The sequence below is a fragment of the Taurulus bubalis genome (genome assembly GCF_910589615.1).
Source record: "Taurulus bubalis genome assembly, chromosome: 5".
NCBI classification, from domain to species: Eukaryota; Metazoa; Chordata; class Actinopteri; order Perciformes; family Cottidae; genus Taurulus; species Taurulus bubalis.
In genome coordinates this window covers 10620714-10638291 of record NC_136593.1, presented here as the reverse complement: position 1 = coordinate 10638291, position 17578 = coordinate 10620714, and the positions used below count along the sequence as shown (strand labels likewise).

The 17578-nt window shown below is 42.2% G+C and overlaps 1 protein-coding gene across 1 annotated transcript; it reads left to right on the top strand.

Moving 5' to 3' along the window:
• Positions 1-4050: 4050 nt before the first annotated feature.
• LOC306736348 (mitogen-activated protein kinase kinase kinase 12-like) lies at positions 4051-16283 on the top strand (the record flags this gene model as incomplete). The annotated part of the gene is made up of 13 exons (XM_079217973.1): positions 4051-4525; positions 6670-6853; positions 7011-7202; positions 7717-7875; positions 9848-10006; positions 10254-10362; positions 12304-12413; positions 12569-12685; positions 13379-13516; positions 13831-14542; positions 15442-15509; positions 15715-16015; positions 16197-16283. The coding sequence occupies 13 exons, from the start codon at positions 4051-4053 to the stop codon at positions 16281-16283; spliced, it is 2811 nt and encodes a 936-aa protein (XP_079074099.1).
• Positions 16284-17578: the final 1295 nt, after the last annotated feature.

Sequence of the window (17578 nt, the reverse complement as noted above, 5' to 3'; positions counted from 1 at the left end):
GTGTCCCGCTGAGACGGTTGCTAGAATATGTTGTAAAGAAAATAAGTAGTTAAACATTTAATCACTTTTATAAAACAGGCCCGTTATTATTATGCCTTGCTCTTTGTTTCCCCTTGTTGGATATGAAATTGTGATGAAAAAAAATCTTGTTTTGGTGCTTCTGTATCCCTCCACAACAGGGGGAAACAAAACACAAAGTACTCAGACATCTTGTTTTCATTTGGCAAGGCTTCATGTGGAGACAGAGGGCACAGAGTTACTCAAAGATGAACAAATGAAAACAATTTGCCTAACTGTAATTTCAGTGGAGGTGTCAAACTCAGCCAGTGTGATTTTTTTTTTTCTCATCATGATTTCATAAAGCTCTGCAGAGAAAAGAAGAGGTGGAGGCTTCTGTGTCGGTTTGTCAGTCTCACATCGTCGGCCAGGTCTGTGTTTCCCCCGCTGTCAACAAGTAACATGATGAGGTCATCGTTAGGGTTTAAGCCCAACGCAAGCTTAATCTGGGAGATAAGGGCTGGATTTGGATTTAGCACTCAAAAAGGGTCATGTAGCTACAACCATTAGACTGACATAGTAAGCTCAGACATGGGATCCCCAGCTGTTCACATCTTCCTCTGTGTCTGCCAAATAGTTTGACTCTTGGAAGATTCTCCTGTGTTTACAGTGATTTCATGATCTCCTAGTTGGCCTGTAGAGTTACACTGGCATCCATTCAAGCAGGATTTGAGGTGTACAAATGGTTGTTCAGTTTGATGTGTTTAAGAACACCATTTGTGTCTTAAAAGCTGTGAAAAGAAGGCAACAATTGTTTATTTAATTACATAAAGGTCTGAACATCTAATTGTTATTTAATTTTTTTCAAAATGTTGTGGCTTTGTAGGCACATTATGTACAGAAATATACAGTTTAAGCCGCATTCTGAATCTGGTTTATTTGACTTTGTGGTGTCTTGTGAGCCTGCATGCATATAGTTGTATAAATTACACAATATTAAAGATGTCATTCATTCATGATGGCATGCCAGACCTTGGAAATAACATCTTGATTAATGAGGAACCCTGGGCGATGAGAACCTGGTGGTATTTGCAAACACGAAATGAGATTTGTGATGAAAGATGACAGTTGTTTAAATGAGTGTGATATTTTATTTCATTCAGGTTAATTAAAGTCGCTGAGGGAAACAAATCACGCCTGGGGAAAGTCCCATTTAGGTCCCGCGCTGCCCCACTCTCTCCCTATCCAGAGAAATGGGTCAGTAGAGATTGAAGGAGATAATAATAAAAAAAACGACCTGCCTTCATGTCTCCTCTGTGGCAGACTGGGCTGTGCTCACAGATTATGCACCAATTACACTCGATACAGACGGCGTTAATAGGGTTTGAAGGGATTTACACGGGGCTGTCCAGTCAAATGCTGCATGCTTTGGGGATGACATCATTTTGATCACCTCACGCACCGGCTGACCCCCTAAGAGTAGCATCACTCGCTCATAAACCCGTTTACCTGCCGTTGTCCCGTCCTGTCTCACTGGAGTGAGCTCGTCACAGCACATGTTGTCCTCTGATAGGAGGACACCGGCACTGCATCCCTCCCCGTCCTCCTCTCCTCCACGGTCGTGTTTACGAGTATAGGTGAGTTAGGCCGTATAAATTCCTGAGTGTGCGTAGATCGCATCCTCAGAGGAGACTGGAAAAGGAGGAGGCGGAGTAGGAGCAGGAGCAGAAAAACAAGCGAACCAAGGGAGCGTATAGAGCTGGAGCTGTGTTTACTGCTCGCTGGGATAAACGCAAGAGAAGGCGCAGACTTCCAGCACAGGGCGGAGAAACCTCGGTGGATGCAGAGAGTAGAGGAGGAAGAGGAGGCGTGAGCGTGGATGCAGATTATACCGACAAAAACCCAGAAAGGGAGAATTATCAGGCGGTCGTTATTAGAATCCTAAACCACACATTGGAATAAGCTTTTGCAGTCACCAGCGATGGACTTCAGCTATCGGCACTGAGGTAGGACACGTTGCTTTTACATGCTATTCAATGAGAAGGCAGATCATATTCATCTGATTTTATCCGTTAAAGGCACATCGTGTATTTTATTATTCAAATATGAACCTCAATAGTGTGTTTGACTGTAACATCAGGGGTGTCAGTGATGCTCCACTGGTGCACCGGGAATCTTAACCGCAGCAGGAGGTGCGAGGAGACGCGATGATGCGCGCAAGAAACCCCTCCGACACATCCACAATGCACTGGCATGTAACAGAGCGCAGCCTGCTCCTGCAGCTCCCGCAGCTGATACCTCGAAATAAATCAAGTGAGAGCCGGAGCAGGACTATTAGCAGGCAGGATCAGTCAGATGTAAATGATTATTCCAGATTTCAGACACCAGATGTGTCTCCGGGGTTTGGATTCTCTGTGCGCAGACGATTATAATGACTTTGAGCTTCATGGTGCTGGCTTGTTTGACGCGTCCTTCAGGCTTCGTTTTGTTTTGGACTATCTCCATGTTTTCTCTCTCCATATTTGATGAATTATGGATGGTCATATACAGCGATAGGTCGTGGTATGAGGGCTGATAGATAATATATCAGATACCAGGCACATACTTGTAATGAAACTAATTGTCACATTACGGTGGACGTTATAATAATCTTAATAGCATAATATCTTAATACATTTAGGCTTAGTAATTATACTGAAATTGACATGGGATATGGACAGAAGCCCCCCTCACAATAACTATGATAACCTGCAAACCGATCCTGCATGCTTGTGATTTTCGAGAAGAAAACACGTTTGTTTTGTGTCCCAGTACAACAACACAGATGCTGGGTGTTGATTTGTATCATTATTTTACAAAGCAGGTAAAACCTGTCACCTCTTAGTCGTGCTTGTCAGAGATAGCAGAGGAGGACTGGATCACTTAAAAAGGCCCTGACAAGAAATCATGCGTTTTCATTCTCCGCTGAGCGTGAATACGCTGTTTTCCTTGGAGAAATGACAAGCTTTGAAGAGGCTTGCAGAATTCTCTCGTTATTATACAGCCATCATTTGATCTTCTCCATTTTAATACGCCAGTGATGTTGCTCCAGTAGGATGTAAATAACCAGCTGTGGCACCATTATGCCTACATTGGTTTTGTTATTCATGAACATGAACCATAAACCAAAAAGCAATTCAATATGTATGTAATATTCTGTAAGGACACGATGTACGATGCAAGGACATTACTTGATTGCGGTACTGCGATGCTGAGGCACTAAGGTTGCCAAGTTAGCCTTAGAGAGGTGGTCTGACATTATTTGCTGCAGTACTTCATCAAGGGTAATCCTGAACTGAGGCTTTCTCTGATTTATGGTCCAGACAGGCTTCTCGTTTGTCCTTTGTCCACACATCCTGAATCATGTTTCACATACTAGTATTGATTTCATATCTTTGGATATCAGACATAATGACTCATACGTTAATGACATTACTCTCATCACTCACATGCAGTGCTGACTACTGTACTCATTTATTTACATCTTCAAATGGCAAGAAATACATTGTTTCTGAGGTGTTGGGAACTCTTCTATGCTGATGAAGAACACTTTATTGTAATTGCACGTTCTTTACTGTTGTTGTGTACTCTCAACATAGACCCCTGCACAGTCCTTAGAGAAAGCTGCAAAGCACTGGGTGATACAACATAGAAACAATGAATGTGCATTTCTTTGATATTGATCACAGCTTTAGGGAGGTGTGCCTTCTTGTCAGCCTGCATTTGCTGATAGTTCAGACAGAGCAGTCCCTCCACTGAGTTCCTCTGCCACTTACGATAACTTATAGCTCAAGGTCCTACTTATGGGAGGCTTTAATAATTATCTTCCAGAGGTGACACCCTCTTACAAACTCAATATTCAGCTGAATCAGCCTTCATTGCTCCCAGAGGATAAGAGATTAATTCTAACTTTGATTTGATTTATAACAATTTCCCTCCTATTTTTCTCTCTTCCTCTCTCACTGTGTTTGATCTTGTCAAGCTCTTTAGTTTTTCTGATGACCAAAGGCCCTCATGGCGCTTATCCATGAATCCCGTGCTCCCTCACCATCTCTTTCCGGCTTCAACAGTCCACTCTCTGATCCTCCATCCTACCGCCGCCCTGATGCCGAAACACCCTGCACCCCAGAAATGGACCTTACCCCGACCCAGTGCGTCATTCGCAACGTCCTCTCCATGGACACCGGATGTGCTGTCGAGCCCGGGGGTGGAGGTGGAGAGGGGCAGACTGCTGCCCACAACCAGACACCAAGCGAGGAACAACATGAGCACTTTGCCAACAGTGTCCTGAAGCTCCATGAGCATGATGGAAGGACGGAGGGAGAGGGGCAGGAGATGGATGGCAGCGCAGTCAGGAGCCAAGCGGATGCCGCCAGGCTACAGTGCCAGTCTACCGGAGGGTTTCTGGAGGGGTTGTTTGGGTGTCTGCGACCTGTCTGGACTATGATTGGCAAAGCTTACTCCACGGAGCACAAACACAGCCTGGATGGTAAGTCTAGCAGTCACATCCATTTCACTGGAAACACACAAACACATCTACACACCCTTAGTTATAGCTTTTCAATGAAACAAGCACCAGATCCCATTTAATTCCAGTGTGAAGCTTTAACATGCAAATTAAATGATCTTATCCTCCAGTTTAATTACATTAAACAGTTGGTAGAAAAATGACTGCCACAAAGGCCATGTTGTAAACAAACACTTTCCTTGGTGTGAAAGAGCTGCAGCCAGAAAGAGACTCTATCAAAGCTGCAAAGGACTTATTTTCCCTTGATTTTTCCCCCCGATCCACGCCTGCTCTTGTGCCCACCGCACCTTCTCCCCAGTACCACCCCCTCAATGAAACTAGCTCCCTGTGACGCTGTGTTGTTTATGTCTGCAGCCACTACAATAGCGCAGAACTCCCCCGGGACTCCTCTGCCAAATCTGCTCCATGAATTATGCATAGCCACGCTCCGACCCTGCGCCTCTCATCTCTATTAACGCAAACCTGACACACACACATATGGGAGCCCGAGGACGGATACACACACATAAACACATCCACAAATACAAAATACTTAATATCTAGCACGGACACAAACACATAAAGTAAGATAAGATGCCCAAAACAAACTTGATAGAATAAATACAGCATCACACGTCAGGCCTGAAGATGGCAGATTTATACGTATCCTTGTCTTTATAGCCTTCTGATATTTTATCACCCGTTTGACTTCCACATCTCCCCTCCTCCTTCCACCTCTCATTGTCTCCTTTTCTCTCCTTTTCATCCCGTGCTGTTATCACTCCCATCCCATCTGCACCTCGCTGCTCCCCTCCTCCGTGCAGCCTCATATAAAGTCAAACACACTCACAAAAGCAAAACGGATAATATAAGAGTGACATAAATAGGGGCCCGCCACTGAATACCATATCACAATGCTCTATTCTTAAGCTTTGATTGGAAAGCACAATGTAGCACAAAAGGAAGCTACGATTTTTTTTTTCCTTTATTGATTGTGAAGGACTATGAAGTGCTTGGTGATGCTCTAGATTTCCTCAATTCTTCAGATCAAACAAACCAGACCTGGCAATATTCTGGTGTGTCAGATGTGGCCTTATGTCTTTTACTGTGGGATTTGAGGGGCTCATTAGAGACAGTGTCCTCAATCTATCAGGAGATCATTAATCATTCATATTGTCCTTATTAATATGATAAATGTGTCTAAATCTTCTTTCAGCGAGTTAGCAGCAGCAAAGGAGGCTGTAAATTGTCTCTGTATTAATAATCTGTCTTCAGCCACATGGAGCCCTGCCGACCCGAGGGAATTCCCCCCCCACACACACACACCCTTCTTGTCTTTTTACACACACACACAAATAGATCTACCACCACAACCGTCATCCCCCTCCACCTCCCTATTCAACGTACATCCACATTAGGCTCTTAAATCCTCCTCCTCCTATCCCCCCCCCCCCCCCCCCCCCCCCATCCTCCTGAGCATAGGACCCCTGTTTTGCATCAGCCCCACAATGGCACTAAACAGGATTTAGGAGGCTGAGGGAGAATTACCCAGAGATTAGAGCTTCCTGTCTATCTGCTTGCACACCCCGAGTCTTAGGTTAAGGTGAGGTTCAACAACCGAAAAAGATTTAAACATGGGCTCTGCGTTGACTGTAAGAGCCAGGGCTTATTGCAGGTTTTAGTGTGACAGGACCAACCTATATTTGTAAAATAGCACAGTTTGTTGTGTTGACGCATACTTGGTGCTACTAGCTTCAGTTTAACATTCAGGCTTTTCGCTATGAAGTGTCTTTTTCTGTCTTGATTTATAAAAACTAAAAGCCTATTAAGCTTTAGCTTAGTTTAAGCTTTTGATACAGATTTTGAACGTATGCTACAACTGAAAATGACTAAACATTTTGACAACAATGTTGACATATTAAATGAATAGTTCAACATATACAGAAATAACTGTATTTGCTTTGAACACATCAGCCTCACTTAAAAATATGAGTTTGCAGGACAACATAACCTGTAATCAGTACAAGTTAATATGATAATCATCAATCTGTTCTGTAATCATAGTTGACCTGTACACCGATAAACTTACCAACTACTTTGCCTCCATCTTTTTTCCACACTCTCAGAGGCGTGGGAGATCCCTTTCGAAGAGATATCTGACCTGCAGTGGGTGGGCAGCGGAGCGCAGGGCGCCGTCTTTCTGGGCAAGCTGCACGGACAGGAAGTGGCTGTTAAGAAAGTGCGAAACATCAAAGAGACAGACATCAAGCACCTGCGCAAGCTCAAACACCCCAACATCATCACTTTCAAGTTAGTAGGAACAATCAGTAGACTTATTAGATCCAACGGTGTGCAGAGCTTTCCACTACAAGAAAGTGAAATGTCTATAAACGTTCAGATTTTCCATTCGTTCCTGGCATTGTATCAACTCTAATATGTTCTGTCTTGATATCTCTACACTCCACAGAGGTATTTGTACCCAGGCTCCGTGCTACTGTATCATCATGGAGTACTGTGCCCAGGGACAGCTGTATGAGGTGCTGAGAGCAGGCAGGCAGATACATCCATCCCTGCTCATGGACTGGGCCATGGGCATCGCCGGGGGCATGAACTATCTTCACCTCCACAAGATCATCCATAGAGACCTCAAGTCACCAAAGTGAGTTTTGTAGACTTGATGAAAATTAATTTTGTGGTTAACTGTAACCCAAATGTAAACGATAATGCTAAAGCAAAAAAGTCACTAAATAGTTACAATTAAAGCTTAGGTCCAACTTAGAATGTTCAGTTCATTTTAATGCCTTTTAGACGCCTGAAGAGAATCAATTATCCAGAATTTTTTTTCTTCTTCTTCCTCCTTTTAATCATCTCGCAAACCATTAGTTTTATCTAGTGGCCTTCAGCTTGGGAAGCACTACTTTACAAAGATACATTGATTGGACCAATTTAGATGCTGTGATTGGGCAAATGTCTAACTCTGCAAGGGTTTAACTGCCACACCACTGTTTTTTACAAAACAATTGAGTGTCATGTTACTCACTGACCCAATGATTGTTTTGAATAGCTTTACATTTAATAAACATTTTGATAACAGCCGATTTAACTTTAAGATGTTTTTTTGTACACAGTACACAGACTCATATATAAACCCTGCGTCCATTATTTCATTCCAGCATGCTGATCACTTACGATGACGCAGTGAAGATTTCTGATTTTGGCACATCCAAGGAGCTCAGTGACAAGAGCACCAAGATGTCTTTTGCTGGTACGGTGGCCTGGATGGCTCCTGAAGTGATACGCAACGAACCCGTCTCAGAGAAAGTGGATATTTGGTAGGTGTCATAACCCTTTTACACTGTCCTTTTGCACTGTTGAACCTCTGCAATTTCCCTTTGTGATTTGTCTTATCTGTCATTGAATCAACATAAAATCTCATTAGTTACAGTCTACTACAGTATAGAGCGCAGGATCCTATTTCCAGAAAATCTATTGAGTATTATGTACAATATCTCATTACATGAAATTCTATAGGGCCTCGGCCAAATCTGATGGGTTGCCCTATGTTAAGCCCTGATCTCCCCCAATACATTTCCCCCCTCTCTCTCTCCCATCCTACATCCCTACATCACTCTTCCTCTCCGTCCTGAAAGGAACGCTGGCTAATTTAATAATTGATTTGCCAGATGCTGCAGTGCTCAGGAGAGGCTGGAATAACCTTCCAAGCCTGCGGATGGTTTGGCCCAGGGCCAGCAGTGCATTAGCAGAGAAGTGAAAATAGGATTAAAAAGCTTTTCATGTTGAAAGAAAGCAAAGCATGGGTGTATACTGTCCAGTTTTGCTGAAATGTATGTCAACTATGTCGCAGTTCATACCATGAAAAGAGTCAGTATTATATTGCGAAGTATTGTGTTGTATGTATTCAGTTTTGTGTTATGCTGACATACAACTGGTACAGCTCATGTTCCTGTCTGATCTTTGATACGGACTATACTAAGAAAGCCAGAGCTAGAATTTAACAGAATACATTAAATGAACAAAACAGCAATAATGTGTTTCACTTAGTTATTAAGCTTCTGTATAAAATTATCAAGCAAAATTAATTTGATTGCAAGAGTAAAATTTGGTTCAAAACAACAACAGCAAAGTGGTGATTATCCGTTTTCTATCTTTCAGTAAAAATTACTGCAACAGACGTGGAGAGCAGCTTTATTTTAAGTGCACTGCATCACTTTTATTTGTAATGGCATATTTGTTCTTTTGCTACTTTAAGATAAGTGTCACTGAATTGCCAAATGGACCATTCATTCCATTACTGAATGATGTTGCGCTGCATAGAAATAAACCAACAAATAAGAGCTCATATTTAAACTGGTTCAACCTTGAAATCAAGTATCTCTTCTTGCACATGTGTATCATGAATCAAAAACAAGTAGATGGAGGAGACTAAAAATACACATGTAAACACAACACCGCACACCTCCTCGATGCTGTGTGTGATGCTATTGGCACCTTGGATACTGTAAGTGGTCACCATGGCAACTCTAGGAGTCACCAACCCACAACAGACGTACCTTAGTTACCTTTTCCTGTGGGCCCACTCTCCTGCTCGCTTTTACCTCACAAAGATGGAGCTCATCAATGAAACACTGACCTGTGATGAAATAAAGCTTTGTCTCGTAGTAAAACTTGATGTGACTGTGATGTATTTATCATGGTGTATATATGAATCATGAAACCTACATGTACAAATGATAAGATATTCCTTTATTAGTCCTGCAGTGGGGAAATTGCAGGATTACAACAGCAGATAGATACAGGGCACACAACAGACACATAATAAAATAAAATAAACAAGTAATATAAATAAACAGTAATAAAAACAGAATCCACAATCACATTATTATATATAGACAGAATAAAATGCATTTAAAAATGTATTTATATTGCACCAATTGACATAAAAGGGAATCCACAATATACAGATTATGCTTAACTAGTATAACTATTTAGCATTCGTTTACATGATTCTAACGATAGAACATTTTTAGCAGTGATCAAAGTTTTCATACCAAACTGATTAAACCTTGATAATAAGCCACCAAAGACTGCCCACAAGGCATTAGCATCAAAGGCTCTTTTTTTTTTTTTTTTTACAGTACCTATCAGATGTAACATTTGTAATTTAAATCTCAAGATTTATTTCCGTAGAGTTAAAAGTGTGACATTTCAGTCACGCTCCCTTTCATCAGTTCACTTTACATCTTTATCAATGTGTCTGAAAAGTAAAAACTTTGCATCTTTTAGGTCCTTCGGTGTCGTGCTGTGGGAGATGCTGACAGGAGAGGTGCCCTATAAGGACGTGGACTCCTCCGCTATCATCTGGGGAGTGGGCAACAACAGTCTCCATCTGCCTGTACCTGATAGCTGCCCGGACAGCTTCAAACTGCTCCTCAGGCAATGTTGGTGAGTGGAAGGGAGGAGAAGGAGGAGGAGGAAGGTAGCAGACAGAGATGGATGGAAGAAGAATGATGTCGAGGCCTCAGCACTAAGAGAATATAATGAAGTTAGAAGCTTTAAGAAGGCTGAGAGACATAAAAACAATATTAAAAAATAGTTTACTCAGAGGGAGCTCAAATAATAAGACAGGAAAGGTCATTAATTTCCATGTTTCTTGCATTTCTGACCAAATATTTGATTCCATTTTTCACAGGAACTGTAAGCCACGAAACAGGCCTTCCTTCCGACAGATTCTCCTGCATCTTGACATCGCCTCAGCAGATATACTATCGACTCCACAAGAATCCTACTTTCAGTCTCAGGTAAGTTTCTCTTATCTCTGCCAGCAGTCTAACTTTGGAGTACAATTTAATTTAATGACATGTTTTGACTTTTTCAGTAGTGTTTAGATATAACATTGAAAGTAGACAGAAAAGGGGGAATAAAGTGAAACAGCATTCAATTAAAAAAAATCGTGTTCAGACACTTTATATGTGTAATTAGGGGACATATATTTGAGAAGCATCAAGTCTCAGTCTCCCTTGTAAAATATATCTAAATAAATAGACAGATCAGATGAGGTATGCATGAGCTCTATATTTCTCTTAATAGAAAACCTCCTGTCAACAGCATCTAGTATCTCTAATAGTAATTTTGCTGTCAACTCACTCACATTCGTTTCCAGTCTGCTGCAGTAACTACAAGCAGTGCAGCGGCACTGAGGGCCCCAGGCCCCTCGGGACCCCCAACTAATAATACCTGTCCTTTCAATCACAACATATTATTGTTGGTTTCTTGGTCTTTGTTCCTTGTCACAGATTTCAGCCTCCCATCATATCCAAGCAAAATGGTGAAGGTCTATGTAAGGGAGAGGGTGTGTCTGTGAAAGGGTGGGGGATGGGGAGGCCAATGACAAATATGTTGGACCACTGCGAACCCAAACAGATGAAGGACAGGAGGCAGAAAAGTATAATTACGCGGAAGATATGTCTTTACTCTACCATGCAGAACCACAGATCCATTTATAACTCAAGCATGAATAATCGTAAGACACACTCATGCACTCAAACACACACAATTCACAAGATTTAATTTCCTCCTCGCAGCAACCCACTGCGTCCTCCTTCTTTTATGGCTCATGATGCAAAATACAAACCTCTTTCACTCTCTCCACTTATCCTTGATCCTTTATTTCTCCCTGTTCCCCTTCCCCCGCTGCAACCCTCCCCAGTTTCTCTCCTCTGTGCCCCATAATGGATTTTTCTCGTGACGTTAGAAAGAAGTATTTGCTGCTGGAGTGTATTGATCGCTTTAATGGTAGCGCGCAGAGAGTAAAGAGTGAGGAGAAAGAGGGGACTGGAGATATAGAAGAGTGCGCACAAGAGTCCATTAGCTTAATAAGAAGAGCATCACTCATGCGCAGGCAGAAATACACACACATGGTGCACGCACATGCATGTACATGCACACTTGTATATCAGACTTCCTTTGTCCTTTGATATGGCAGGTATCAGATAACAGCTGTCACGCTCCACTGTGTGCTAGAAAAGGCTCACGCTGCATCTTTTTTTTTGTGCTTATGTCATGTCAGTTCATGTTCAGTTTTGCTCTCCGTGTATCGATTATTATCTGACAGCTTAATGGGTTTCTTTTCAATGATAAATGGGAACTCTCAGTCGCTCTGCAAATTAAGAGCTTTTTTTTACCAGATCAAGGTGCAATGAAGTTTATTCTCAATATTGATATCGCCTGTTGTTAATAGTATTATTCAAATTAAGTTGAGCCATACTTTATTATCCCAACCAAAAACATAGAAATGGCAGCATTTTCCAAGTGTACAAATCATAATAGTAAAACACAGAAATTAAAAACAGTTGCTTAGAAAGTGTTGTAGATGGAAAGAACAAGCTACCAAAATATAAAATTCTAAATATGGAGCAGGTACCTGCTTGGTCTCCTGTTGTAACTCCAGCTACAGAGAGAGTAATTTCACTACTCGGAGTATAAAACATAAAATAAAGTGGGGATGTCTGACCTCTACAGGTCATAAATGAAAACAATGATGGATTATTGTGAGGGAATACTCTAATACAGATCATAGTATTGGTAGTACTAGTAATATTAGAAGATGAAGAAGACACTAAAATGATCTGAACCCTTTATACCCTTCTTTGTTATTCTTGGACCTGTAAAATGGTGGAACATTCAGTTACTGTAACTCATTAATACCTGCTCTGATGGATGTGTTTTATGTGTTTCCCCAGGTGGAGTGGAGGGATGAGGTGAGGCACCACTTTGAGAAGATCAAGTCCGAGGGGACGTGTATTCACAGGCTGGACGAGGAGCTGATCAAAAGACGCAGAGAAGAACTCAGGTGAGCAAAGAAAGTGTAACATGGACACACAAAGAGGATGAACTTCCTGAAATACAGATGTGGATATATATGACATAAGGATAAGCCAACCATTGAAAAACCCATAAATTAGATAAATGTATTTAAGTTCTTCTCCCATATATCTCTCCACACAGACATGCACTGGACATCCGAGAGCACTATGAGAGGAAACTGGAGAGAGCCAACAATCTCTACATGGAACTCAATGCCATCATGCTGCAGCTGGAGATCAAAGAGAAAGAACTGCATAAGTAGGAAAACTGCCATTGATTAAAAGTACATTTTTTCATTTATTTTATATTCACCTCCTTTGAAAGTTTTCATGTTTTTGACATTGAATCAAAGGGCTTTTCTGGCTTTTCTGGCTTTTGGTGTTGATTTACAAAGTCTGTTTATTGTCAAAGTAAAAGCAGGTTTCTACAAAGTGCTCTAAATTAATTGAAAACATAAAATACTTGTTTGCATAAGTCAATGTTTAGTAGATGCACTTTTGGCAGAATAAACAGCTTCCAGACTGTGTGGATAGGTCTCTTATCAGCTTTGCGCATCTGGACATTTTCGAACCAGAGTTCTGTCAGGTTGCACTGAGAATGTGAGTGAAAAGCATTTAGCATTTATCAAGTCCTGCCAAATGTATTGTTAGAAATCAAGTAGACTAGGATGGTACAGACATGTTTTTATGTATTGCACTTTAACAGTTGGAAAACTAGGGTTGTAATTGTTCAAATACTTTGAACTAATGGTTTTATCTATCAACAGTGGTTAAGCAGTGTTTTTTTTCTTTTAAATGAAAGAGCACATAAAAGGGAATCCGTAATGCAAAGTGAAGGGCCATTATGCCCAGTCACACAGGGCCACTGCTTGTAACAAAGTGCTCTCTTATTCCATGCTGAGTATCCATTGACATCCATTAAAGAAGTATTGGCTTTGTGTTTCAACATCAGGAGGGAGAATTCACTGGACAAGAAGTACCCGGGCTGCGTAAAGCACCAAAGCTCCAGACAGTCGGCGTCCTCCAACTCGATGGAGAAGCTCATGAAGAAACGGAACGTACCTCAGAAGCTGCCTTCATACAGCAAGAGGTGGGACAGCGACGAGTTATTTAAGTTTACAGCATTTATTTGTGGCTGGTTTCTCTTCAATATTATGTGAACCCCAAAGCCATGTTAATGGATAAGTCTGGTGATAGTGCCACAAATAGGGTCGAAGAGTTGGACAGTATTCATTTCGTGAATTTGTTGACAATAACAGAAATATAGAATATGTCCAGCCTCATCCATCAATGTGTATGGGGAAGAATGCACACGATAACCTTGCACCTATTAAGCAATGAATGCATTTAAAAGTGTATTCTTTCCCCTTATTTTTTTATTATTTCTGTCTCTGTCCTTTCCAGGCCAGACTTACTAAAGTCCGAGGTCATCCTCCCCAAACTGGATTCTTCCATGACCCAGGTCACAATCCCCAACAAGGGCTCTACCTCACCTGGCCGAACACGGCGAGGAAAACCCCGCTACAGGAAGGCCGGTAAAGGCAGCAGTGGGGACTTGGCTCAGCTGAAAGCCACTCTTTCCTCTTCATTAGCCATGGTCAACTCCACCTCATCTGTTCCCAGCAGCAAGCAGCATTTAGACCCAAGTGCAGCCCTCAGAGGCCTGCAGCATGATCTGCTGCTCAAGAAGATGTACTCCTCAAGCCCAGATCTCATTTCAACCACCTTGGAGGCGGAAGGCCGGAGGAAGGGGCAGATCAGGCCGGGGCTGGACAGAGCGGGCAGCCAGAGCGCATCAGCCGGGCTGGGGGAGAGTAGAGGCACTGAAGGACCCGAGGAGGGACCAGATGTGAATGTAGGGACAGATGACCTGGCTGAAACACCTCCACGCAGTGACACGCCCAGCGAGGATGCAGCTTCTATCCCGTTCTCCAGTAGCCCCGACTCCCCATGCGGCAGGGGAGCCGCTGCAGGCCGGGCGTCAGTGCTCGGAAACCCGCGTGTTTCCCACGAGGGTGAGGAGAAGGAGGACGGGGTGATGGTCACACGCTCACCCAGAAGTCAACGCCTCACTCCCGCTGCACTGCTCTACAGGGCAGCAGTCACACGCAGTCAGGTGAGCTTCTCAAAAGCATTGTCTAGTGTAGTTAGACAAAGCATTGTCTAATTGTGGCCCAGTTTCCTGAAATCATTTTCACTTATGCCGTAAAAGGGTGCAAAGATTAATTAGCAGTGAGGGGCTTTGGGGAAATACAACCATTTTGATTTCATTTGTTGCCAGTTAAGCAACACATTTTCTGGCCATTATCACTGAATCTGTCTCGACGCAAACCGAGGTGTATTTACTAACAGTAACAACTGTCTAGCTCAGGGGATCCAGTTAAAATTCAATGAGGTCCAGTTAGAGAGAATTTTCTCGTGTAGAGGTCGAGAACATCCCAATAATGTCTGACTTCCGCTGTAGGCATTCACGAATCAGCATCTGTGTTAAACAATAGAAAAATGCTGTCATGCTATGCAGGTTGAATTGTTTTGCTGTATTAATTGACACTGAAGTCCAGATAGTCACAACCTTTTTTTACTTTAATCTGTTTAATATATTTATATAATAGCTTCATTTTATTATAGATTCCATGCTACAACTAATGATAACACACAGAAACCACAGATTGCGGTGAAAAGACGATATTCAAGTGGTTAATTACTGCCACCTGTGCATTTGTCAGTCTTGGTAGTTGCAACTTCAAATTCCTATTTAACACGAGTTAGCTGGGGACATTTTATGGGCCACAAGTTAGAAATGAATGATGAATATGTATAAGTAGCAAAAAGCATTTAGGATTCAGTCATCCCAAAATCTCCGTGACACCGTGACACCGTGAACAGCTTGAACCCAGGGTGTCATCAGGGTCATATCTTACCAGACGGCTCAGGGGTCTTGGCAGGAGTCAGGGTGATTAAAGTGAAATGAGACATGGAATAATTGAGGTTTCATGCATACTATTTTCCCTGCAGAGACGTGGAGTGTCGTCAGAGGAAGAGGAAGGAGAGGTGGACAGTGAAGTGGAGTTGCCAAGGAGACGGTACGAGTTTTTGAAAACTTAAATATAGTTATTGAAGGTCTGCTCTATTTATATGTCCCTCTGTACATCCATACAGTGTATGTGAATATTAGCAACAAAGAAATGATGCAAGTGTGGTCCTTATGTTCAGCCAAATGTGGGTGAAGAGACCATCATTCCTCTCTGCTGTAAAGTACTTATCTTTCCCGTTGCTTTTTCCACGCAGGCGTCCTGTGAGCATGAGCAAGTGCCAGTCCCTGTCCACCTTCAGCTCAGAGAACTTGTCGGTGTCGGACGGCGAGGAGGGAAACACCACCGACCACTCCCACAGCGGCACCCCGGACGTGGTCAGCACCAACACCGACGAGCGTCTCGACGACAAGAGCGACGACCTGCTGTCTCAGGGCTCGGAGATTCCCGCCGACCCGTCCGACTCGACCCAGCTGGGCTCTGACGGGTTGTCTGAGAAGGAAGCTATTCTCCGACAAGTAAAGACCCAGCTCGCTAATAATGATCATAATTTTGAGGTGGGCAGAAGAGAGTGAATAAAAAGAGAATATAGACTGATGTGTATTGTATATAGAGGAGCTAACATATACTAAAATGCAGATAATAGGGCAGAATCCGCTGATAATAGGGCAGAATCAGTCCACTTTGGAGTCTGTTGCTGCTCAAACTCACATAATTCATGGTTTTCCTTCACACCAGGGCCTGTATGATGACTCAGACTGTGACAGTGCAGAGCTGGACCATTCAGGCAGTGCAGAGCCCAGCCAACCTCCAGCCAACTGGTGAAAAGCTGACACCTCAACCCACTCAAACTCCTGCAGATCTGGCCTGTGAATGCTTCGTTTACTCGAACAGACCTTCGAATACACAGAGACATGATCAGGGACATTGCAGAGAGGCAGGAAATGAGGCGTTTCTCACATCACGAGCAGGAAGACAAAACAAAACCTTGGTGAGTGTTCTAAAAAAACTGATATTGGGAGTGGTGGGGGGCAGAAATTCCTGTTTCATTTTAGATAAACTGGTCATAGTGAGGTGAAACTGAATTGGAGCACTAGCCGAGCTGACAGAGCAGCAGCTGTCATAGCAACTGGCCCAAAATCAGCTTCGCAAAAACACCTCAACAACCAAGGCCTCAGTCAAAGAAGCCATCCACATAACTGTCTATTAACGACTCTTTTCATCTTCCATGTCGATTTGTATTTTTGTGTCATATTATTTCACATCATGTCATATGAGAACATGATTATAAGATCTTATCAGGGTGTCATTAAAGTCTAATGTTCCTGTTGTCAACGTCACTGGGACAACCGCTGATGTTGCTGCTTGCACTTATTTCATGAAATGTACTGATTTCCTCGTGATCATCGTGTCATATGCATTCTCTCTCCAAACGTTACGCACTGACTAATTTATTGTTATTTTACAGTGAATTCATTGACATTCGTAAAAAAAAAATTTAATTTCTATCCTTTATATGTTTTATTTATATTTGTGTCATGGGTTATGTTTCCATTTTCTACCCCCTGTGTTTTAATATCTATGTAAATATGTGATGTTGTAAAATGAACAAATTTTTTAAATGTGAGATTGTATAATTTAAAGGTGCTGATGTTCTAATTAGGTGGCGCTACTCTATTTGAACCTCAAAAAGCTTGTGGTAGTAGAATGTACTGTAGCTGCTGTTCATGTCCGAGCATCAAAACACAGATAAAAGAGGAACATGTGAACAAAGAAAAAGCAATATGTCTGCTCCTGTCATGTCACAGGTCAAAGGAACCACAGCTGACTTCATTCAGGGCAGATGGGCTTTTTTTATTATTAGTATTGCAGTGTCTACTGTATTAAAATGCAATACCAGTCTGAAAACCCCTTTTTGAACATCTCGGGGTGTATATAGCATCAGAGAAGCATGCTTGTGATAAAGTATGGGTTTATTGGTCACTAGAATATTAGATCCATCCATCCAGCAATTAAATACTGCTGACTTAATGACTGAAGGCATATGAATGACAGGGACACAAAACACTAAAATAGAGCTTAGAATAACGGCATTTATTGACATAAATGACATTACTTTC